We start from the raw sequence: 24557 nt of genomic DNA, 5'->3' as shown, positions 1-24557 counted from the left end.
GTAGTCAGCTTCTTTCACTCAGTGTGATCATTCCGAGATTCATCCATATCACTGTGTGTCAATAATTTATTCTTTTTACTGCCGAGTAGTATTCCATTGTTCTACAATTTGTTTATCCATTTATCTGCTAATGGACATTTGGATTGTTTTCATTTTTGGACTATTAAAGCTGTTATGAACACTAGTGTACAAGAACTTTTTGGACACATATTTCCTAGTCTCTTGAGTAAATTTCTAGGAGTGGAATGGTTGGATTATATGGTCAAATGTGTATTAACTTATTAAGAATTGTTTGTATTGGTTTTCTGTGTTGCACAAAAAAATGTCACACACATTGATTATCTCATAGGTCTGTGAGCCAGAAATCCAGGAACAGCTAGCTAGTCCTTTACTTAGGTTCTCACGGGGCTGCAATCAAGGTTTGTGTAGGGCTGGGTCCTCACATAGATGCTCAGCTAGAAAAGGATCCACATCCCTTTCGGTGTGCTCTTGGAAGCATCCAGTTTCTTGTAGCTATAGTATTCATGGCAGATTTCTTCTTCAAAGCCAGCAAGAAAGACTTGAGAGCCAATCTGCTAGCAAGACAGAAGCTATATAACATAACATAATCGTGGCGTGACATCCCATCACTTTTACCATCTTCTGTTTGTCTGAAACAAGTCACAGGTCCTGCCCACACTGAAAGGGAGGGAATTAAACAAAGGTGTGATCACCAAGAGGTGAGAATCATAGGAGGGCCACCTTAGAATTTGTCCACTACAGTATTCCCACTGTCCCCCAATGATTCATGTGCTCCCACATGTAAAATACATTCAACTCCCCTCCAGGGTTTCCAAGAGATTCATCCTAATATAGCATCAGCTCTGAAGATTTTGAATCAGGTCCCAGTATGAATGTAGTTCCTGGATATAAGTGAAGTCACTGGGGTACAATTTCTTTCCACCTATAGACTTGTGAAAGTAAAGGTTATATACACAGATATATGAACATCTGACTATATAATCCACCCATTCCACTCCCAGAGATGAATTATTTGACCCTAACATACCCAACATACAATAGTGGGCCAGGGCAAGGATAACCACTGTAGACACTCCAGTTAAAAGGCCAAGGGAGTAGGTGTAAAAAAAAAAGGTCCATAGCAAATAGCAATTCTGAAATCCAGCTGCAAAAATATTGGGAGTTCCTTCATTAAGTTTCAAAGCCTGGAAATAATCCTCTCAGTTCTCTGCTCTACCCTCTGAGCTCTTGGTTCCACCCTGAGTCATCCCTCCTTTTTCATGAAAGGCAGCATATGTTTGCAACTGAGTAACTTCATTAGGCTGCTTCCTGCTAGTACAAATTTTAGAGTCTGATAGCTTCCCCTTATTTGGAACCTTTTGCTATCCAAAGAGATTGAGAATTTTAAAAATCATCAAATCTTGGGGGTTTTTTTGTTTAATAGTTTTTCCTTCATTTTATCTCTCATCTTGTGTTTTATTATAAGCAGTAAGAAAAAAAAAAAAAAAAAACCAAACAGGCCTCACCTTCAGCACTTTGATTGGAAATCTCCTTAGCTATATAACCAAGATCTATTACTTAACCAAGATCTAACTATTACTTAAAAGTTCTGCTTTCCATATGAACACAGGAGACCATTTCACTAAGCTTTTTGTCACTAAATAACAAGCATCTCCCTTTGTCCAGTTACTAGTAACATGTTCCTCATTTCCTCCTGAGCCTTCCCCTACAGTTACCTCCAAATCCAGATTCCTACTAAGTATGTTCACAGTAATTTGTGTCTTTTTCTGTCATGCTTCTCAGAATTCTTCCTACTTCTATCAATGAACAATCAAAAATAAAATTAAGAAAACAATTCATTTGTAATAGCATCAAAAAGAATAAAATATGTGGGAATAAACTGAACCAAGGAAATGCAAGACTTGTACACTGAACACTGTAAAACACTTGAAAGAAAATAGAGGAAATCTAAGAAGTGGAAAGACATTCTGTTTATGGATTTGAAGGCTTAATACTGTTAAGATGGCAATATTCTCCAAATACATCTACAGGTTGAATGTGACTTTATCAAAATTCCAACTGCCTTTTTTGCCGAAATGGAGAAGCTGACCCTGAAATTCATACAGAAATGCAAGTATCCTGAATACCCAAAACAATATTGAAAAAGAACAAAGTTGGAGGATTCACACTTCCTGATTTTAAAACTTAATACAATGCTACAGTAATCAAAATAATGTGGTACCAGCATAAAAACACACATAGATCAATGGAGCAGAATCAAAAGTCCAGAAATAAACCCACACATCGATGGGCAATTGATTTGCAACAAAGATGCCAAGATCATTCAGTGGTGGGGGGCAGAAGGCTCTCTTTAAGAAATGGTGCTGGCAGGGAATGTAGCCAATATTTTATAATAACTGTAAATGGAGTATGATCTTTTAAAACTGAGTCACTATGTATACACCTGAAATTGTTAATCAACTATACATCAATTTTTGAAAAAGAAAATACAGATGGAAAAAAAAATGATGCTGAGACACCTAGATAACCATATGGAAAAGAATGAAATTGGACACTTACTTCACACCATATACAAAATATCAACTCAAAATGGATCAAAGGTACACATTTAAGAGCTAAGGTTATAAAACTTTTAGAAGTAAATCTTCATGACCTTGGATTGGGCAGTGGGTTCTTAGATATGACACCAGGAACACAAACAACAATAACAAAAAACTAGACAAACTTGACTTAATCAAAATAAAAAACTTTAGGGTATATCAAAGAACATTATCAAGAAAGTAAAAAGAGAACCTACAGAATGGGAGGAAATATATGTAAATTATACACCTGATATGAATCTAGTATCTACAATATATGAAGAATTACAACTCAAAAACAAAAGGAAAAACAATCCAATTTTAAAAACGGGCAAACAGCTTGAAGAAACAATCTCCAAAGAAGATATATAAATAGCCAATAAGCACATGCTAAGATGTTCAACATCATTCATTAGGGAAATCAAATCAAAGCCCAAACCACAATGAGATATCACTTCATACTAGGGTGGCTGTATTTTTTAGGACAATAACAAGTGTTGATGAGGATGTGAAATTAGAACCCTCATACATTGTTAGTGGGATGTAAAATGATGCAGCCACTGTGGGAACAGTTTGGCACTTCCTCAGAAAGTTAAACATAAAATTACCCTATAACCAAGCAATTCCACTCAAAGGTTTATATACGAAGAGAACTGAAGATATATCTACACAAAAGCCTTGCACAAATGTTCACAGCAGCATTATTTATAACAGTCAAAAAGTGGAACCAACCCAAACATCCATCAACTGATGAATGGATAAACAAAACTTGGTATATCCATGTGTTATGGGCTGAACTGCGTCTCCCTCAAAATTCACACGTTGAAGCCCTAACCCTCAATGTGACTATGTTTGGAGATAGGGCCTTCAAGGAAGTAATTAAGGTTAAATGAGGTCAGAAGGGTGGGACCCAAATCCTATAGGATTGGTATCCTTATAAGAAAAGGAAGAGACATCAGACCTCTCCCTTTCTGTGCATGCACAGAGAAGAGGTCATGCAAGGACAGAGCAAAAAGGCAGCTGCCTAGGAGCCAGGAACAGAGGTCTCACTATAAACTAATCCTGACAGCACTTGATCATGGACCTCTAGCCTCCAGAACTGTGAGAAGATAAATTTCTGTTCTTTAAGCCATCCAGTCAGTGGTATTTTGTCATGGCAGCCTGAGTAACTAATACACCATGCAATGGAGTATCATTCATACATAAAAAGGAATTAAGTAATGATGCATCTTAAAACATGGATGAACCTTGAAAATATGTTATGTGAAAGAAACCAGACACAAAGGGTCATATGTTGTATGACCATATGATTCCACTGAATTGAGATGAAATGTCTAGAACAGGCAGGTCCATAGAGACAGCAAGTAGTTTAGTGGTTGCCAGGGGATGGAGGAAGCAGTGCATTGGGAGGTATGGGGTTTCTTTTTGGAGTGAAGGAAAATTTCTGAAATTAGAAGTGGTGGTGGTTGCACAACACTGTGAATATACTAACAGCCACTCAACTGTATACTGTAAAATGCTTAATTTAAAAACAGCAAATTTTATCTCACTAAAAATTTTAAAAATGCTGCCAACCTGAAGGATGTCCTCTAAAATTTCTTGTATGTGGGTCTGTTGATAAGTTCTTTCTTTTGAGATATGAAAATTATTTTGCTTTCATTCTTGCAAGATAGTTGTGCAGTGTATTGAAATTTAGGTGGACATTCTCTGTACTTTAAAGATGTTCACTGTCTTCTCACTTGCACTGTTTCTGACAAAAAAAAAATCTGATGTCATCTTTTATCGTTGTTGTTCCTGTGTTCATGTCTTTTTTTTTTTCCTTTGGCTGCTTTGAAGATTGTTCTCTTTATCACTGGTTTTGAGCATTTGATTATGAGGTGCCTTGATGTAATTTTCTTCATGATACTCCTGCTTGGAGTTTGTTGAGCTTCTTGGATCTGTTACTGTTTTCATTGTTTGGCAAGTTTTCAGCTGCTATTTCTTCAGATTTTTCTTCTGTCCTCCACAATCCTTCAGAACTCCGGTTGCTCATATATTCGTTCACTTGCTCACTGACCCCTCAAATAAGTGATGCTTTAAGCAATTTTTTTCTCTATGTGTTTCATTTTGGATAGTTTCTATTGTGCCTTCCAGTTCCTTAATCTTTTTCTTTTACAATGTTGAATCCACTGTTAAGCTCATTCAGTGTATTTTTCCACTTGTTTTCTATGAAGTATTAGGGTGACTTCTATATCTTCCATGTCTCTAACTTTTTGAAAAAGTGGGATAACTCAAACACGTGCGTGAATTCTGGGTTGGTTTCAATGATTGATATTCTCCTCATTATGAGTTGTGTTATGCTGCATAATATTCTTTGGGTGTCAGACATTGTGAATTTTATCTAATTGGGAGGTGAATTTTTTTTTAATTTGTATGAATTTTTTTAGTCTTTTCCTGGGATGCAATTAAGTTACTTGGGAAAAAAATTAATCCTTTCTGGTCTTGCTTTTACAATTTGTTAGGCAGATCTGGAGCAATGCTCAGTCTAGAGCTAATTATTCCCTAGATACTGAGACAAGATCGTCCTGAGTACTCTGTCCAATGCCCCATTAATTATGAGTGTTTCCAGTATGGCTAGTAGGAGCAGGCACTATTCTTGGTCCTGAGTGAGCAGCAGGCATTGTTCCCTCTAATTGTTTTAGTTGGTTCTCTTCCCTAGCCTCAGATAGTTTTTGTTCATACATGCATTGATGAATACTCTTTTGAGTAATCAGAGGACACCCCATATTCTGAAGATATCCTGGGTTCTCTTTCTGTGCATTTTTCTCCTCTGTGGCCCTGTCCTATGAACCCTAGCTGTCTTGATCTCTCTGCACTCTCAAATCGGGGAGTCCACTCGGCCCAGCCTTTGTTCTCCCTCTTTGTGTCTGTCTTGGAAACTCTTTCAAGGCAGTTGCAGAGCTAGCTTCATTTACTATCTCATGATCACTATCTCTCATTACCTGATGTCCAAGGTCTTAAAAGCCATTGTTTCATGGGCTTATTTGTTGTTTTAAGCAGGATGGTAAAGCCAGTCCCTGTTACTCCATCTTAGCAGGAAGCAGAAGTCCAGACAACATATTTTAAACTTATAATTAAAGTATATCTATATAGAGAATTGCAAAATGTTTATATCAGGTAAGCTTGATTAATTTTTAAAAACTGAATCCACTTGTATGACCAGTGCTCAGATCAAGAACAGAACATTACCAACACTTCAGAAGCCCCTCTCATGGTTTCTCTCAGTAAGTTACTAAACTCGTTCCCCTCTAAGGGCAACCCTATCTTGACTTACATAGCACCACAGGTTAGTTCTACCTGTTTTAAAAAGGATTCATATAATATGTGCCCTTCTGCACTTGGCTTTTTTGTAACTCAATTTTATGTTTATTAGATTTGACTGTTTTGTATGTAATAGCTCATCTTCACTGTTATATTGTATTTTATTGTATGAATATATCCCATTCCTCTGTTGATGAATATTTAGGTAGTTTCCAGGTTACATTTGCCAGCATACAGTGCTGTTTTGATCATTCTTGTATGTGTCTTTTGGTGAAGATATGTACTGGGTACATCCCTAAGAGTGGCATTGCTGGGTCATTGGACATGCTATTCCAAATTCAGTGGACACTGCTACATTTTTTTCCAAAGTGGATGCACCTATTTGTACTCTCTCCAGTGTTGTATGAGAGTTCTAGCTGCTCCACATGTTGGCCACACCTGATACTATGTGACTTTTTTTTAAAGCCACTGTGTTACATGCATGTTAAGTTCCCTTTTAAACCTGGCATTTGAGAATAATAGGTCTTAACATCCTTCTTAAAACTACCTGCTTTGTATTATGTGAAGTTAAGTTTTTGGAGATACAGGACAATACCCAAACTCCAAAAATAATAAACCCTGGTAATAAAGGAATTCATCAGTTTTCGTTATCAAACACTGAGATATCAGAGAAAACTTTCACTTCAGCTTTCACAGATTACTACTGTTGGGCTGTGAATTAATATCCTTTTTTCTGTGCATCCATAAATTTAGGTTATTTTATTGTATTATAGTTGCAATTTTGAGACAAAGTCTGCAAAGAAGATACTGATCTTAAAATGTATCTGGAGGATCTCTGGTTTAGTGGGCTGATGGAAATGTCCTAAAATAGGGGTCAGCAAACTTCTGAGTACAAAGATAGTAAATATTTTAGTCTTTGCCCGCCATCCAGTCTCTATTGCAACTACTCAATTCTGCCATTAAAAGCAGCCATAAACAATGTGCATATAAGTGGGTGTGGCTGTGTACACTCCTAAATACTCAGTATATGTTCCCCAAAGACATGTATAACAGCACTGTATGCTGGAAAACATAAGCAGGAAACTACCCAAACATCCCTCAACAGTATAATGTGATACAGTCATACAAGGAATATACAGTAATGAGAATAAACAAACTACTGTTGCAGTTTTACTTACAAAACCAGCAGCGATAATGGGCACCAGGTTTCCCTAGTCACAAGTGGCTATTTAAATTTTAATTAATTAAAGTTAAGTAAAATTTAAAATTCTGTTCTCAATCACATTAGCCAAATTTTAAATGCTCTATAGCCACGTGACCAGAGCCGCTATATTGGACAGTGCACATGTAGAATATTTCCTTCAACTCCAAGTGTTCTTTTGGACAACTTTGCTCTAAAAATCTTTGCTTCTCCTCTGCCAGGTATCAACAGGCATCACCAGCATAGGAAACCACTTTAAAAAAAATTCATGGTTTGGAGGATTTTTTTTTTGAAACATGCAGGTGGTATGAAATTGGACTGCAAAGATGAGTGAATCTGAGCTTGACAGCATGAATTCTCAAGGGAGATTTTTCTTCACAGTACTGTTGCTGTGGGTCTGAAGATATCTATGGATAATAGATTCTATTCCTTTGCTCAGATGAGAGTAATGTTGCAATCACCAGACCAGCTTCAGAAAGCCCCTGTGTGCTGAGTGAACCACAGCCTTTGGTCCTACCTCGAGTGCCACAGTCTAAGGTGCTGTCTGTCACCTCAAATCCGGTAAGCCCCACGGGGGAACATACTGGAGAATCTAGGCCTGCTCCTCCCAGAGGAAGTTTGCTAAGTTATTTGTCTTAATTATGTCATTATTACTTTTTTTCCAGTAAAGTTATATATTTATCACAATAATCCAGTGACTCTTTGCAGAGAGAAGTTTAATTTCAGTTTAAAAAATTAATAGCAAATTAGAGTTGAGAATTCTCAGGTAGCTCTTTGGAAAAGATATCTACAAGCTGTGCAATCTAGATTCAATTGTATGGTCAGGTTCAGTCTGTTTGGGGAAGAAAGGATATGACGAAAAGAGGGACCAATCTCAGATTTTCTGTGGCCTTAACATTCTGTCCTTTGGTCTTCTTTTTTGACTTCTTCCCTCTTTTTTCTTTTATCTCAGCCTACCTGAGTTTTATTTTTAATATTTGAATCTGTTGACTTTCTTGTCTTTTAGATGTTTAGAAATCACAACTCAGCTGTAAAAGGCAAATCAAAGAGAGGAGAAAATGGTCTCAAATAAATCTGCAGATAAGCATAAAGCAAAGGCAGCCATTTCTTGCAGAAGGTTGATGAGCCTGTCTCATCCCTGTGTAATGATTTATGTAGTCCCAGTTCCTACATGATAGCTTCCCAATGTTACTTGTGGGAGCAGGGGAGGGATAAAAAGAAAGAGAAAAGGATTCTAATCCTTGGGCCATGCTCATCGATGCACATCTAGTATCTGCTTTGTTGGTATGCCAGCCAGATACTGTACAGCTGGATTTACAAAAGGACCATTTAAAGATAAACTCAGCGAGGCCCACACCTTACCACACTGGGGGGTGAACCAGGTAAACTAATACTCCTTTGATGGTAATAAAATACTTCTGCATGTTGAGCTTGCCTGGTTATGGTTTAGGTAGCCTAAATCTGAAATAGTTAACTTACATGGTTCTGGCTGTCAGTGACCAAAGGAAGGAGAAGCATTAATAGAAACACTAGAGAGAAAGTAGGAGGAAGGTGCAGGCTTTCGCAGAGTAGGAGCTGGCCAAAAAGGGCACTGAAATGACTATCTGAGAGGGAAAATAAACAGGACACTAAGGTGGCAATATAAGTCCAAGTAAGATTACATCCTGCTAACATGAGAAAAAATAAGATTAACACTTTCTAATAAAGTCTTCGGAATTTAGATTATCACTGATAGCTGAGTGCTCCAGGGGTAGTTTAGTAGGAGAAAGGATTAGCTTGTGCAGAATATAGGACTGTGTGATGGTGAAAGCTATTGTATTAGTTTACTCTTATTTCTTCTACCTTTGTACCATATTTTATGTTTTCTAATGTAATGTAAATAATGATAACAAAGGTCCTCTCTCCCCTGTGAGAGTGGTTGTTAATTGCTTTCATCTGGATTGATCAGGGTTCTCCAACCTGCTGTCATTTAGAAATGGAGAGGAAAGTACTCTGATCCTGTCATCTTGACAGTAGAGTTGGGGCCTCAGCTGGGCTATTGGCCAAGATGTTAAGACATAGGAGAAAAATGTATAAATGACCTAATTTGGAAATACCAGTTTTTGGCAAAGTTGGGAAACTAAGTATCTTCACCAACCAATAATAACATCTTCTTTTACATGTAGATGAGTCTCTGTCAAGCAGCAAGTGTTCATCAGCCAAATGTGAACGGTCTCTTGGTTCATGGGATGCCTCTACAGGCAAGAAATCTCTCCCTAATGGACAAGCTCCTGTAAGAAGTATAAAATTTTAATAGACTATAGAGTTTAAGTAGATCACTGAGAAATAGAAGGAAAGCAAAGTCAGTCAGTCAATGTGCATGTACTGAGTACCTACCAAGCAACCAGAAACACATGGGGAGTAAAAATATCTAAGGAAAATGGTCTCCACCTTCAAGCAGCTGATAAAATAACTGGAAAGAGAAGACACACATGGGTAAAGAGACCTAATCCTACAGGGCATTCCTGTGACTGAGTGCCAAGTATGTGTACTCAGTGTGAGCACTATGGCAGACCACAAAAAGGGAGGCATTTTGGTGGATAAGTGTAGATTTTGAACTTGTCCTTGCAAGATGGAAGTCTGGATAAGCAGAGAAGAGCAGCAATGCTATTCTAGATAGAAATGTGTGGGGAAAGGATTGGAGATAGGAAAATACAAATATTTAGAAGAGAAAGCAGACCATTTTTGCTATAACAGGATAGGACGAAACAGATCAGAACTTAAATGTTCTGACCAAAGACCACTGACAATCTTCCAGAATTAAAATGGATGCTAGTGTTTGTGATTAGTGGGAAAGAAAAGACTGAAATTAATGAATGTTGGGACCAGACTGTGGAGGGTTCTGAATGTCATGTTTTTGAGATCCATCCATGTTGTTGCATGTGACCTTCTCTTTTACTGCCAAGTGGTATTCTATGGTAAGAATACACCACAATCTGTTTATCCTTTCTTCTGTTAATGAACACTTGGGCTGTTTCCAGGTTGGGGCTGTTCTGTATAAAAGCACTATAACTACCTTACACAGGTCTTTCTTGTGGACCTACGGTCTCATTTTTCTTTGGTGAATACCTAGAAGTCAAAGTGCTATAGGATAGGTTAACTGTGTGCTTAATTTTATAATAAACTGGCATACAGTTTTCCAAACTGTACCATTTTACACTCCCACCAGCAAGGTATGAGTTCAGTTGGGGAGCACATATATTTAAATCAGGAATTTGAAAGATACGTTTCACAGGAGTAGAACATAGACTGCCGCAGGGGGAACTTTTGAAAGGTAAGGAGTCTAATGTAGGAGTTCAGGCTGCTCAGGGTCAATACTCAAGTTGTAGCAAAGAATAAAAAAGGAATAAAATATTTTAGGAGATACTGTAAAAGAAATCAAATTCTGTAAAAATAGAGGAATCAAAGTCAACTCTGAGATTTCAAGCTCAAGGGAAGCTTGTTTTGCAGACAGAGATGATTCTGGGGTGTGGGATGACGGGCCATCTCACGGGAAATATGGAAGAAGTCAGATCTAGCAGTTGACCTAGTAGTCTGGACATGACAAATCCAGAGTTATGAATGAGTAGTCCCAAGGAAAAATAAAGATGAACAAAGAGCAGCTAAGGCCTAAACCTCTAATTAGAGAGCAGTTAGGGTGTGTAAAGAAAAGGCCCAGGTGAATGGTTAGGGAGTCAGGAAGACTAGAAAGATCCCTTGAGAGTAACACTCAAGGTTTAGCCCTATTCCACGACAGGCATTTTCCCTTCAAAGTTCTCCAAACACTGAGGCATATTTTGCACTAGAGGACACCGAAGTGGCCTGAAAGATTGAGGAACTCGCTGAAAGCCAAGAGCACGTGGCAGAGCTTTCTTCTTTCACTTTCCCTCCAATTCATGGTGTAAATACTATCTCTTAGGCGCCTTACAATAGAATCAAATGTTTTCTCATCTGCTTAAAAAACAAAAAGAAAATCCCTGAACCTACAGGGCAGAGTTAAAGCTACCAAACTGTTGGGCATGGTATTTTATTCATCAGAGTACTGAGAGAAGTGTTGTATTTCACAGTTGTTTATGCAAATAAGGACCTACTGCCCTGAGCTGCACAAGGTTCTGGACCCTTTGCCTGCTCCCAGCTTTCCAAGGAACCCAAACCCTTACCCCTGTAGGCTCCAACTAGCTCAGCATTATAATCTCTGCAGTGGGAGCCACACTGGTGTCACACCACTTCTAAGCAGCAATATTTGCCTTTCAACTAAGTCTTTCTGGTGATGTTCCTTCAGCACAAAAGAATCTCACTCCCTGAGGTAAACTTTTGGGAAGCACTTTGGAGTAGATACCCTATAGGTTACACTTTACCAGTAACTGAAGAAGCGACTGTGATGGCAGGTGAATAATGGACTTGCTTTCCCAAATCTCCATTCTAGTAAATTATGTGTATGACTGAACTGATGTCCTTCTTTTAAGAACACATTCTCATGCCTGAGCTATATCATGGAGCTTCTAGAAACTTGGTTATTTACTGAATGGTTTCTCTTTTTGCTCTCCTGAATGAATGAATTTCAGTCTAGGGCTTTTTACCATTTGAGACCTGTCTCCCTGTACAGAGCAATCTTGATTTCATTGTGGGTTTCTGATTTGGCCACTAGAGATCTTGATGACAAGCTACTTGTGAGGCCTGGGTCCAGTACCATCCTTTCAACTCGAAATTGGCCAAATCGAGCCCTGGAGCTTAGTACATCATTTCTGTCATATACAGTGCAGTCCGCCAGGAGACGCAATCCCCCACCACGTACCCTTCATCCCATCAGCACAAGCCATTCACGCGCTGGAACACCAAGACCTGTGGAAGAAATCCTCAGAGGATCCCGAGTGTAGGTTTCAAAAGCAGAATTTCTGGAAACTATGGTAAAACTAATGAAGAAAAACTTTACATAGAGAATGAACTTAAATGTAAGATTGAAATATACGCCTAGAAGTTAACCATTACATATTCTTATGATGGACTGCACTCTGGTTCAAATCTAATACAGAAAAAAAGGGGTTAAATTTGAATGAAATAAAGATACTGGATCTTCCTATTGATTTAGCTAAAGATTTATATTTCTACAAATAAAATGTTGGCTAGATTACTCTAGCAGTACTCACCAAAGGAATAAAAATATATATATTTTATTAAAATATTTTCCTTAGTGGGAATATGCTCAGTGAAATTCTTTCCAAAATAATAGCTAATTTGCCTTTAATATTTTTCTACACCATGGGGATCCTTTTATTCCACTGACAATAAAAAGCTTCATAAACCTCAGACAAGTAGTTGCTTATATACTAGGAAAAATGTCCTTTGGCCCATCTTAGGAATAACACTGAACATATTCACTTCCCTTTTCCCACCTCATTCACTAGACACTCTGAGTTTCATGATGCAAAAAATACCTAAAGCCCAGTTTTTAAAATAAAATTCTTTCATTAGTTGCTGATTTACAAAACATCTTAGAATGGTTGATTACTAAGACTATGATCAAGGGTATGAAATAGGAAGTCCACAACTGTTTTGAATTCAGCTTCCAAATTTAGCACATCACTGTACTTCTCTCCCAACGTGTTACTTCTTGATTTTGCCTTTTAAATTTCTTGTTATAATTTAACCCAAAAGACTCACTAAAAGAGACGTCCAAAACCACCGTAAGTCTTTGTTAGGACACAAGGGTTCTCCTCAGCTGCTCACTACTTTATGTGGCTGTAGCTTTTATCTATTCCAGTATGGCTATATAGTCACTTGGGTATGAATGGCCTTGATGTATAATTAGTCTCTCACCCCCTCTGACAGTGCTTTCTTCAAAGTGGAAAGATAAGTTGCTTTGCTTTTTCTGGGATGTGAAAGTATCATTCAGTTTCAGTTACTGTCTTGGGTATGAGTAACACTGCAAACTGTTTCAAATCCCATTTAAGGAAATAAAAGTTTAGGAACTTTACCTGGGAATTATAGTTATTATAAGGCCCAGAACTGTGGAGAATTCCATCAGATGAGAAATTACAAATCTGTATTTGTATCACTAAGATCTCTTTACTTAAAAATATATAGGCAGCCTAAAGCTTTCTGTGCAGACATTAAACTCACCGGCTCGATTTGATTCTAATCAGTTTGCTTGTATTGTTGTAACTTTACGCTTTCGTTTCTTCATGTTTGCTGGTGGGATTCGCAGCCCAGCGGCGGCTGACTCGCTCTCCTCTCCCTCACCAATGCCCCTGAGTCGAAATAATCTGCTGCCACCTATTGGCACAGCTGAAGCGGAACACCTGAGCACTGTGGGGCCACAAAGGCAAGCGGTATGTCTTTCCTATTGCCTTTCCATGTGCTTATAAAACCTCAGGGCCAGTAATTCTGCAGGATCCGTGCTCTGGTCTTGACTTGTACTATATTTTGTCAGAAGTACAAACTGAATTCTGATTTATGACAATGAAACTGGAACTGCTTGGCCTGCAGTTACCATACCTACTAAAGGTGATGTAAGACATGCACAGCTCCCACTACAAATTAACTTTCTGATTTTTGTCTCGTCTGCAGAAAACCCATGGCGATTCCAGTCGAGCTCGAAGTGCAGTGGTGGATGAGCCTAATTATCAGCAGCCCCAGGAGAGGCTCCTTTTACCTGACTTTTTCTCCAGACCCAACACAACTCAATCATTTTTGGTAGAGTGACGTACTTCCTCTATGGTCTTGATAGTTGGGGAAAGAGAAATGAAAGGAAAAAAAATGTAGGTTGGCCGACTTAAGGCTTTACATACTGGCTTAATCAACTCTAAGGATAAAAGCTGAGGTTCTAACAATAAAAATAGTATTTTAAGTACATTTTGTTGAAATTATAACTGGTATCTGCCACTCATTCTTTTAATTTGTAAAAATAATAAGGTAAAATGCCTTATACATAAATTGCAAATTCTAAACAATTTAAAGTTTAGATATTTCTGAGAATAAGCAAAAAATGTTAAACCCCAGTGCTTATCAGATTGCCATTAACTTCATTCTCTAACACTACTCTTAGGGAATTACACCCAAAGTGGTTATCAGATTACGATGTGGACTGGTGAATGGGCAAGTTAAGACTTTCTTTTTTCAAACTGATACTTGAAATGCTGATATTGCCTTACCATTTAATGTGTATTTACTAGCCCTTTTACTTTTAAACAATAGAAAAAAACCTGACTGGGAGATTGGAGGTCATGCTCTGACTTTGCCCAATTGTAGGCCAAGAGCTCAGCCCCACCTCATTTGCTTTGTGCAAGAGGGCTCGGTTACTTGGGCCATGCTTAGGGCCCAGGAATCAGGCACCAAGAACCCACATCCTACACTGTTTTCAAGATGGTAGTGTTTGCAGCCTATTCTCAAATCATAACCCTTAAACTGTATCAACCTAAACACTGTAATCTTCCCTCCACTAGAAGAGTGGTGAGAATGAATGAATGGGACATTGTATTAGTTTCCTAGGGCTGCTATAACAAATAACCACAAACTGGGTGGCTTAAAACAACAGAAATTTATTCTTTCAGCTAGAGCTTAGAAGTCCAAAATCAAGGTGCAGCAGAGCCATTGTTTCCTCTGTAGGCTTTAGGTAAGACTCTTTTCTTGCCTCTTCCTAGTTTCTGGTGGTTGCCAGCAACCCTTGGTATTCCTTGGCTTGTAGCTGCACGATTCATTTTTCCTTCTGTCTTCACATGGCCTTCTTCCTTGTGCCTCTGTGTCCAAATTTCCCTCTTATAAAGATGCCAGTCATTGAATTTGAGATCTACCCTAATCCAGTACGACCTTATCTTACTTGATTATATCTGCAAATATCCCATATCCAAATAATCACATTGAGGAGTTCCAAGTGGACATAAATTTTCAGGGGACACCATTCAAACCAACAGACCTCAGGAGGCTTGATTTAGGGGGATATCCCCCCAAAAAAACACAGGCAAAAGGAAAATGTAAGCATTTCTGATTCTGATTCTTCTTAGAAAGTATGAGAACCTCTATTAAATATGTCTTCTCATAATCTGATCCAGGACATTTGTTGAGCAGTGTTTCCCAATTTTGCATAGCTTGATCCTCTACTATCTAACAATTTTTGGCTGCCTTAGGATTAAAACGAAACACATGAAAACATTTCAGTTTCTCTTTTTTTCCCAGATAGTTGTAACAATAACAAAAGTAAAAACTTCTTAGCTATTACTCTCCAGTTTGTTGTCATGAAAAGATGAACTAGTAGCTCAGTGTAACTAAGGGCACTAGATCTGAGTCCTTAGCTGGCACTGCCAGACTCACTCTATTCCTTCATGTTCACATCTAGAACAGGAGTCAGCAAACTAAATAAGGTTCATGGGCTGTTGGACTTACTGCCTGTTTTCATTGTTTTCTTAGAGCAGAGCCACTATGCTCATTCAATTTTGTACTGTCTATGGCTGCTTTCCTAGTACAATAGCTGAACTTAAATAGCTGCAATGATGGTTGTACCACAATACCTAAAATGTTTACTGACTGGCCTTCTACAAAAGTTTACCTATCCCTGATAGAAAACATAGGGCATCACCAGGAGAAAAATGCTCAAATCTCTTAATACCAATGCTCTGACAGGATATTGAGAGGGATTTTTATTCCAGAAGTACCAGTGGGATGACAATGATAGCTTTTTTTTTTAATATCTGCATTTAAATATTTTAGTCACATCTTAAAGAATTTTAAATGCCTTGAGGTAATTTTGAAATGTTTGAGTTCCACATTGAGAGTCACATTTCAAGCATGGAGGTAAAGTATGAGTGTTTCAATGTTGCTAAAAAGACTCTGTTCTGTTGTTTTAAGCAGTCAGCAGGCAGTTTTTAGAAACATTAGACATCTGGATTATTTAGAAATACTAAGATTTTCTCAAAGGCTTATCAATAAAGTTCTAGAACTTTCATCAATTTTTACAAGTTAACAATGTCTCTGTGGGTTTCTGGCTTGGGATTTTTCACTTGGAATGCAAGAATGCACTCAGCCAACCTGTCCCTTAGGTTGGCAGACGATGCCAATTACATTGTTGTCCAATATCAAGGTTTTCCCTTGTAAACCACATAACACATTATCCTTTAGGAGAAGTTGTATTGTAAGACATGTCCCATCTTTTCTTTTTCAGCCGGATACACAGTATCATCGTTCGTGTGCTGTTGAGTATCCTCATCAGGCCCGACCTGGCAGGGGATCTGCAGGGACAGGTGGAGCCATGGCTTTCATTTTATATCATGTGGTTAAGACCCTGCTCTTTTCTATGTTTATTTTTCCTTCCTCCTGTTTTTTCTACATCTTTGTAAATCACCTCAAGTTTACTTTGGAATATGGGATACAATTTTTTTTTTTAAATAGAGGACAACTCTATTGCACGAAGCCAAAAAGTTCCAGATTTCTGTCTTCTCATATATAAATTAACCTCTTGCCACTGTGGCAAAGTAAACAGTACTCTGTTGGGTTTTTTAATCTAAAAAGTTTAGGCCAAATAAGTTATTTTCATAACATTCAAACACTGTATAGATTTTATTATGTAGGCAAAACACATATTGCTCTGGATTAAGCTGCTTTGGTCAGTTAACCTAGTAGGCCAAGGTAAGAAAAGAAATTCAAAATGTCAAGTCATGCAAAGTCTGATTCTATCCCATCAACTTTTTTTTAATTCTACGTTATATTCTATAGTTTCTGTTTTCATAGCAGTGATGGGAGAAAATTTAAGGATGTCTTAATTCTTCCTATAATCTTCTCACCACCATCAGGGTCATTTTGTCATGTTGTAGATGAAATTTAGAACTACCAGGCAGTTGAAATGTTTCCTGTTGATAATCAGATTAATCAACAAGTACATTAAAAAGTAATCTGCCTCAAACCATCTCTCCAGTCCAAATGAATTCTCTTAATTCAGCTCCTAGTAGCACTGTTTGGTAGTCTGAATGTTTTCTATGGATTCTGTTCTTGGATCAGTCCTCAGAGAAGCATTGCTGCCTCTGAGCTACAGTTATTACATGTGACCATGTCTGATAGTCAGGTATAACTAGTGTGATATTTAGGTAAGTGAAACAGACATTTTATTTTAGTCTTTTTTAAATTAGTCATTATTCTCTAAAATTAGGTTACTGCTTTCATATCCTAATATAGATTTTGCTTTTACATAAATTATGTAAACGTGACTTTTATTGCCTTACTAAATATATACTTTACTTATTCAGTCTCCAAATTTAAAGTCTGATAATTGGAGCAAAAAAGTCTTTACGTATGAACTTGAGATTATCAAATCCAGAATGTCTACTAATGTTACTCTATGATGTCATCTTTCTCTGACAGGTCCTCAGTCACATGGGTATACAAAATCACAAAACAGAGGTGGACCAATCTCTCGAAACAGGCAGGGACCATAGGGCAAATAAGAACCCGCTTCAGGCTGCAGGGAAAGACGTGGAAAGATTTCACGAATCAGCGTTCAGTCATCTCACGATGCAGAGCTTGTACACAAGAGACAACCTGAAACCATCCTCACAAAGAGTTATTTTGGTACAACTGAGAAAAAAACAGCATGAGCCAAAGATTACATGTGTACTGTTTCTACCTCCAGTTACTGTCTTCTTTCAGCATAAGTTAACCATTCCACTGGACAGTAAAGATTGTACCCAAAGATCTGACAAATAATTACCCCCAAATCACTACTCATGTTGTCTGTTAACAATTATCAGTTCAATTTTTATAAGATTCTATCAGACCATACATATACAAAAACTAGCAAGTGATTGATAACATTAAGTTATCACTGGCTTTGGAATACTTATGCTTGTGTTAATTTCTGGAAAGGTGTATTACTTCTAAGTCATTTTTAGGGGACAGCACTGTCAAAAATCTGAGCTACTCATCAAGCAGATGTCATTCATTCCTCAAGCTTTCTCTTTAGATGTCCAATCCCATAGGCAGATAGATATGGCAAGGGTGAGTAAAGACATAAATGCTGAGTACTGGTGTAAAGTAACTCATGTAATAAGTCATAGTGCATTTTTTTTCAGATAGAACAGCTCAGCCTCATAACAGCTGCTTGATACCAGGTTATGTATGCTTCTTTACTTCTTAAAGTACATCAGTGGTATAGTTTTTCCAAATATTGAACTCACCTTGCCAGACTTTCTCCTGCAGGTCTAAGAAAGGCAATTAAAAAATTTACAGCATCTTTCTACTAGTGAGCCAACAAGACACAATTCCTTAAAATTTCAGAAACTCTGGCAATAAGTCCAGTATAAACACATCTTAAGAGCAGAGGAAGAGAACTTTGACATTCTTCTGATTTTAACATGAACCTTTCCTGAGTGCACTCATGAACGCAGCAATGGTTTTAACTATGGCTTAAATTTATATTTCATTGAATTTTAATTTTGATGATCATATCAGCTTAAGAGCTTATTGTTAATCTTCAGAGTTGATAAATTCAAATGATCATAAATTGGGGTAATTTTTTTATTATATCAAAGTGTTCTAATGCTATCTTATAAAGACAGATGCTTCAAACAATCTACATTAAATTATATTTTTAATACAATTAAAAAGACTATTTAACTTGTTTGTAATCAAAAGCTGAAAACGTGTCATGTGCTTACCTCAGATAAACTGAATCTCAGCAACAGAAGGCTTGTTTTATGCATATGGTATTAAATATATTGGCCAACAAATTAGGAGTCTCTAAAAACTTCTATATTCTAATGAATTTATACCAATTCAACTAAATATAAGTGAAAATCTCTGTACTATTCTCACAAATCAATACCATGAGTACATACCAAACCACTGGATCAAGATGGCTTGCCTTTCAAGGTAAGCATTAACAGAAGGAGCCTCTAACAAGTCATTTAACCCACCTCCCTTACCCTTTTACAGATAAGGAAACAAGTTCAGACAAACTCAGTGACCTGACAAAGGATATTCAGCAGTTACAGGCAGGATTACAACATCTCTTTATGCTACTTAAACCAGGGCATCTACTACAATGCTCACTAGGACTACTTTTCTTCTCTTTTCTCTATCCTAAGCACCATTCATATTTTCTCTAGATCATCTAAAATGAACACACTGGAATCATTTAAAAAGCCCCCAGAACTTAACAGTCATATTTTACTTATTTAATCACGTATAAGTCTTATAAAGATGCGTGCAAGTAATCTGAACCCGTTTGTCCGATATACATCAAGCAAAGAGTACAAAACCGGTTGAGTAAAACAAAAAGGAGAGAGTCTACGCAAGAATATTAAGACTGAAGGCAAACTGGCAAGTATTTGGAAGACAGATGTCCAGCCACTGTGCTGAAGGCCTTCTAGCTAGGTAGAGTACCTGTTTTAATAAATACACACATCACTGGATACTCTGCAACTCACTCCTGCATGGCAAAATGACAACTGCTAAAGGAGGTGTGGACAGACCTGCACTCTAGATAGAGCTCCTTGTACAGAAGACCCACAGAAGCAATTCTGTCAAGAAGTATACCACCCTCCCCTGTTCCCTCAGTGATCACCACCAAATTCCATCATAAGAGGAGGAATGTCAGGATACTTCTAGAATATTTCTAAGATATATTAAGATTAGGTTGAGAGATTCTGCTTGGTTTACTTAGTTCATCTGAATAATTTAGGCTTGAAAGATGACTTTTCTCAAGGGCTGGGTTGACTTTTGTCTTCAAATCTTGACTATACCTTGCCTACGATGGTACCAGTTAACACCTGAGGACATTTGAAGAGAAAATTCCATTATTTCTTCTCTTTCTTGAGAGTTGTTTTTTTCCCTCCTCGTTTGGAAGGTTTGCAGTACTTTGCTTCCATCTGAGCCAGAAAACTGTCCATTTCCTTTTGCCGATCCTTTTGTCTGCTCTGTTTGAGAGTTAAAACACAAGCTTTCAAAATAAGACTGTCCATTGAGATAAAGTACTTAGTGGCTGCCAAGGGCTGGTGGGAAAGCAGAATGGGGAGTGCCTGCTAATGGATAAGGGGTTTCTGTTTAGAGTGATGAAGATGTTCTGGAATTAGCTAGTGCTAATGGTTGTAAAATGATAAATATACTAAACACCATTGGCCTGTACACTTTAAAAGGATGAATACATGGTACATAACTTATATCTGAAAAGAAAATAAAGTGCCCACAACACCATACATACTCTCCAAAGAAAATACTAGCAGTAGGAATCAGAACATGAAAGAAGTAGCAGCTACTTTCACAACTTGCCAAATTTACCTGAATGACTGCTTTCAAGTCATCTACTCCTCCATCAAGTCCCAACTCCTTCCTGCTCATTTCTGCTTCTTTAGCCTCCTCCTGAGCCTAAAACAGAAATTCACGTGAGACTCCATAGCAACCCAGCAAATACTAAAAATACACACTCTTTCCCAAAAGCAAATCTATGTTAAGATTTTCAGTTTGAGGACTACATAGATAAAAAAGATAAAATTACATAAGTGTGTCATTCATTGAAAGACAACAGTGCTGAGAGCAAGCAGTAGATTCTCTGATTCCAATAAGCATTTCTGAGTTTTCCCTATTTTTACTTGCTAAGGGTAAGCAGGTAGTTTGGTTTCATAAATCACATGGTGACAGGAAGGAAAACAAAATGCAAGGAGAGTAAGGAAAGGTCACTTAACCAAGGATGCCCTCAAAATGTTGCTCTAATAAACAGGCACCTCAGACTCCTCTGAAAACCCAATTTTACTAAGGTGACTGGTGGCAGCTTTGAGAGCAACCCTGGTTCAAAATTTCCCAAAGGTAGTTAGGATAAATGCTAAGAAATTCAGTTTTAACCTTTCTTTGCCTGATTTCAAAGCCAGCTCTTCTTGCCAAAGTTCACTAACGCACTGATTCCAAAATACCACAAGAATACTTTGGGAAAGGTTAGTAAGTTCATTCTTTCCTTCAGGACAACTAAGACTATAAGAGACCCCAACCCCCCAGTGAATTATAAAGAGACAGTTTCCATTGTCTACTTTCAGTCCTTGGATTCAATTTATCTCTTTTAATACTGTATTCCCCGCTCCAAGTTTGTAAGAGTCTCAAAATTATGCCACCTACCTCCCTTCCCCAAAACTCGGGAAGTTTCTCCAGCTAATAGCCTATTACTGAGCACAGCTGTGTTCAGTTTCACCTAAAAAAATGATTACCAACTTAAACTGTCAGCCTGAATCTAGACAGATGTAGCCTATGAGCCAAAATGATGATCCTGACAAACTTGCCACTTCTCTCAACTCAGCACACATGTCAGCCTTCTCCTGTATCTCATATCTAAAAGCTGCAGCCCTACCTCCACCCCCAATTCAGCCATACAAAGTAAGGTACCCAACAAAGAACTAAAATCTTACACTGTCTGCTCTCCATGGAGTTCCCATTATGAAAGCCAGGTTGAGGCGATGGTGACTTCTATACCAGTATGGTCTTTGCCAAAGGACCAGAGGCACAGATGTCTGCTACCTTGAATACACTCTCCCTCTTGTCGCAGATGTCCTTAAGCTCCTTTCTCCTGCCATCACCCTTACCCTCACCATCTCCACAGTTTAATATGGGTGTAAAGCACACACAAACCACTATCTTTGATACTGCACAAAAGTGTACCTTGAAGTGTGTTTGGAAAGACACCTTCATCAAAGTAAACTAAATTGTTTTAAAAAGTATATTCTGGGCCCAGCTCAATAATCAATCTGAGCAAGAACAAAGGAATCTGAATTAATAAGACACAGTCTTAAAAAAAGACAGTGTCTGTCACCTTCTCCCCATCCCTTAACCAAATGAGAATCACTGTCTAGCCTATGTCTCTGGACTCTATTACTTGATCTCCTGAGTAATACTTAACCAAAGCTACAAAAATTGGCCCATATGAAGACTATTTCAGTACTAATTTAAAATGACATTATTTAAATAATCCATGCAGTGTAATTCTCATGAGTACAATATAGTAGGGGAAGAAAAAGGTTCTCTTAATGAGCTAAAATACTCATTTTATTAGATGCAAACTATAAAACACGTTAACCCTTATTTCAGCAGTCATATATATATTTTCGTTGTTGTAAATATCCTCAAAAATTTTTTGGTAACAGTCAAGATATAAATAATAAATAACATTCAAAATCTTACCCTTCTTTTCCTTGCACTCATCTTTTGCTTCGATTCTTTGACAAAGGCATTATAGGATGGGACTTCTCTGGCATCAATGGCTTGTTGAATAATATTCCTTATCCTGGGTTCCTCTGCGTACTGCACACACAGCACAGACTCCATGATCTGATCCATGTCACCCTTGAAGTCCAAATAGGCCTGTTTAATATCAGCCAGCTCTTCTTCAGAACCTTTGTATGTCTTTTCAAAAGCTTGAATGTCTTCTAGAGATATCTGAACAAAAAGATATATGCTTTAACTTTGAAAATTTTAAATAAAAAGAATACTAGTGCACATTAAATTCAGATGTTGAAATGTTTCTCCCCCAAATAAAACAATTGCTTGAGTTGAAACCATTGTATGGAATCAAATTTTCTATGCTAAAGACTTTTCAAAATCCTCCCTAGTCCAACCTTTACAACTGCTAAGCTACAGACCACGAAAATTTAAGTGAAGTTTCCAAAGGCGGGGAAAGACCCCAAAAAACACTCAGGACATACATTTGAAAACGTAAAATAAAGCATATCTGTAAAAAAATCAAATGCTCTCTATTCACTACAATCACTCTATATCAACAGAAAATTAGAGACCCATTTCAGTGTGTGTTATATGCGCTTGAGTACGAATATACACATGTAATAATTTGTCTTCAGATAGGTAGATGTCTCCTCAGTGATGATTCTGTGTATTTATTAATATTTTGAGGCCAAATAAAAATTCCTCATTCTTACACAACACAAAATGCAAGGCCTTCAATAAACGTTTCCTTGGGACTAGTCAAAAGGAAATCTCCAGAATCCTCTACCTTTTTAAAGAGTAATCTCCAATAGGTCTCCCAGTCCCGGTCTTGGCTGAGCACAACAGAATCCTCGTCCACCGTTCCCTGCTCATCGTACATTGCTCTCTGCTCTTTGTCACTCAGAACGGAATAGACCTTCCCGAGGATCTGCAGGAAGAAGCACCCAAAAGTCACCGCCGCACCTCTCCCTGAAACCGCGCCGCGAGATTAGAACGCCAGGCCCAGCTGGGCTCACTCCACCCGGGCGGGGCCAGGCGGCCAGAAGACTGAGAGAAGCCTGGGCGGCCGGGGAAGCGGGGCCTTGAGTACCTGGAAGCGGCGGGTGGCGTCCTCCTTGTCGCCCTCGCCCACTCGGTCCGGGTGCACCTGCAGGGACACTTTGTGGTAGCCGCGCCGGACTTCGCCGTCTGAGGCCTCGCGCCGCACGCCCAACACTCGGTAAAGGTCGGCGGTGCCGAACACTTCCTCGCACAGCTCCAGAAGCCCCATGGCCCGCAGCGGCGCCGAGCGGGCGGCTGCCTCAGCGAAAACGGCAAACCCCAAAGACGCTGAGGAGAACTCCGGACAGCTTCCTTTTCCCGCGCAAAAAGCCCAGGGCGCCTGCGTCACAAGAGGCGCAGGAAGAGGCGGGGCCACGAGGCCGCACTTTACGGCGGCTGCAAATTGGGGCGTGACCAAGCCGGCGGCAGCCTGGATTGAAGCGGAGAGTGAAGCCGGCGTCCCGGTGTCTTAGCGCAGGAACCTCTTTTCACGCCCTCTGCTCCGCCGCCCTCCTCCCCTTACTGTGGAAACCTCGCATCTGTTTTCTCCCCAGTGTCCCAGCTCAGAAGCGTATGCAATATAAGGAGCGTTTATATCAAGTTGAACCTATGCACTGCTGTTTTGTTCTTGCTTTTTTCCATTAAAAACAGCAAATCATCTGCATCTGGCCATTTCACATGTTTTAACATAGAATAAATGGATTTGTTCTTTTCCAAAGATGATCTGACAAGAGTACATAGAGCTCAGGGCCCAAATAATTTTGCAGCCTACAAGATGGAACTGCTGGGTAGGAACTTTTCCCTTGAGCCCTGCAAGAAAAAAGCCTACGTTAAACAAAAGGCACAATATATTGGTCTTCTAAAAACTTTACCTGATAGACCTTCTAGATTATTACACAATCATTCCTTCACCTTCCAGCTTCTAAATCAGTTTCCACTTTGGAGATAACATGATCCAAACCTTCTTAATAAAAATACAAGCTGTGGAAGCAAAAGCTTTTTTCTTCTTTTTTTAATGCTTTCTAAAGTGCAGACCTGGGTTTGACCATGTTGGATTTGAGATGATACAAAGACAGGCTGATGCAATCATTCAAGACAGTGCAGAATCTGGGCCTGGAAATCCAAAGCAAGGCTAGGGCTAGAGAAAACTTGAAATCAGGGAGAGGATGAGCTCACACAGGAAGATTCTGTATACAGATCTTAGACAAAGGATA

At 38.5% G+C, this 24557-nt stretch overlaps 2 protein-coding genes across 9 annotated transcripts in view; one reads left to right on the top strand and one right to left on the bottom strand.

Annotated features, from left to right (window-relative positions):
* Positions 1–18707, top strand: part of FAM149B1 (family with sequence similarity 149 member B1) — a 53579-nt gene extending 34872 nt beyond the window's left edge. Inside the window, exons 8-15 of one of the 7 annotated variants that reach the window (XM_032469863.1) lie at positions 7541–7662; positions 9267–9373; positions 11768–11992; positions 13325–13448; positions 13687–13812; positions 14670–14731; positions 16274–16352; positions 17467–18707. In XM_032469863.1, coding sequence (XP_032325754.1) covers positions 7541–7662; positions 9267–9373; positions 11768–11992; positions 13325–13448; positions 13687–13812; positions 14670–14731; positions 16274–16352; positions 17467–17808 — 1187 coding nt within the window. In that variant the 3' untranslated portion in view covers positions 17809–18707. Of the gene's footprint in view, positions 1–7539; positions 7663–9266; positions 9374–11767; positions 11993–13324; positions 13449–13686; positions 13813–14669; positions 14732–16273 lie in introns of all 7 variants that reach the window. The other 6 variants (XM_032469865.1, XM_006173399.3, XM_032469866.1 and 3 more) reach the window with 6 other exon arrangements.
* DNAJC9 (DnaJ heat shock protein family (Hsp40) member C9) lies at positions 124–24204 on the bottom strand. 2 transcript variants are annotated; one of them, XM_014557546.2, is made up of 5 exons: positions 23393–24204; positions 23090–23230; positions 22264–22518; positions 20380–20466; positions 124–678 (listed from the first exon to the last, which is right to left on the bottom strand). In XM_014557546.2, the coding sequence occupies exons 1-5, from the start codon at positions 23570–23572 to the stop codon at positions 661–663; spliced, it is 681 nt and encodes a 226-aa protein (XP_014413032.1). In that variant the 5' UTR covers positions 23573–24204; the 3' UTR covers positions 124–660. The 2 variants fall into 2 exon arrangements, with proteins under 2 accessions (XP_014413032.1, XP_006173462.1); XM_006173400.3 differs by lacking the exon at positions 124–678 and adding an exon at positions 18602–20018.
* Between the last annotated feature and the right edge of the window lie 353 nt (positions 24205–24557).

Source organism: Camelus ferus, chromosome 29 (assembly GCF_009834535.1).
Source record: "Camelus ferus isolate YT-003-E chromosome 29, BCGSAC_Cfer_1.0, whole genome shotgun sequence".
Lineage (NCBI taxonomy): Eukaryota > Metazoa > Chordata > Mammalia > Artiodactyla > Camelidae > Camelus > Camelus ferus.
This window is presented reverse-complemented; position numbering and strand designations above follow the sequence as displayed.

Bases quoted from the DNA above. Each gene is read 5' to 3' on its own strand.
- DNAJC9 (XM_006173400.3), bottom strand. From the start codon at position 23,572: ATGGGGCTTCTGGAGCTGTGCGAGGAAGTGTTCGGCACCGCCGACCTT. The intron at 22,519-23,089 runs GTAGAGGATTCT...CTTTTTGTTCAG, and splicing joins GGAGATTACTCTTTAAAAAG to ATATCTCTAGAAGACATTCA. The intron at 20,019-20,379 runs GTAAATTTGGCA...ACTCTCAAACAG, and splicing joins ACTTGAAAGCAGTCATTCAG to AGCAGACAAAAGGATCGGCA.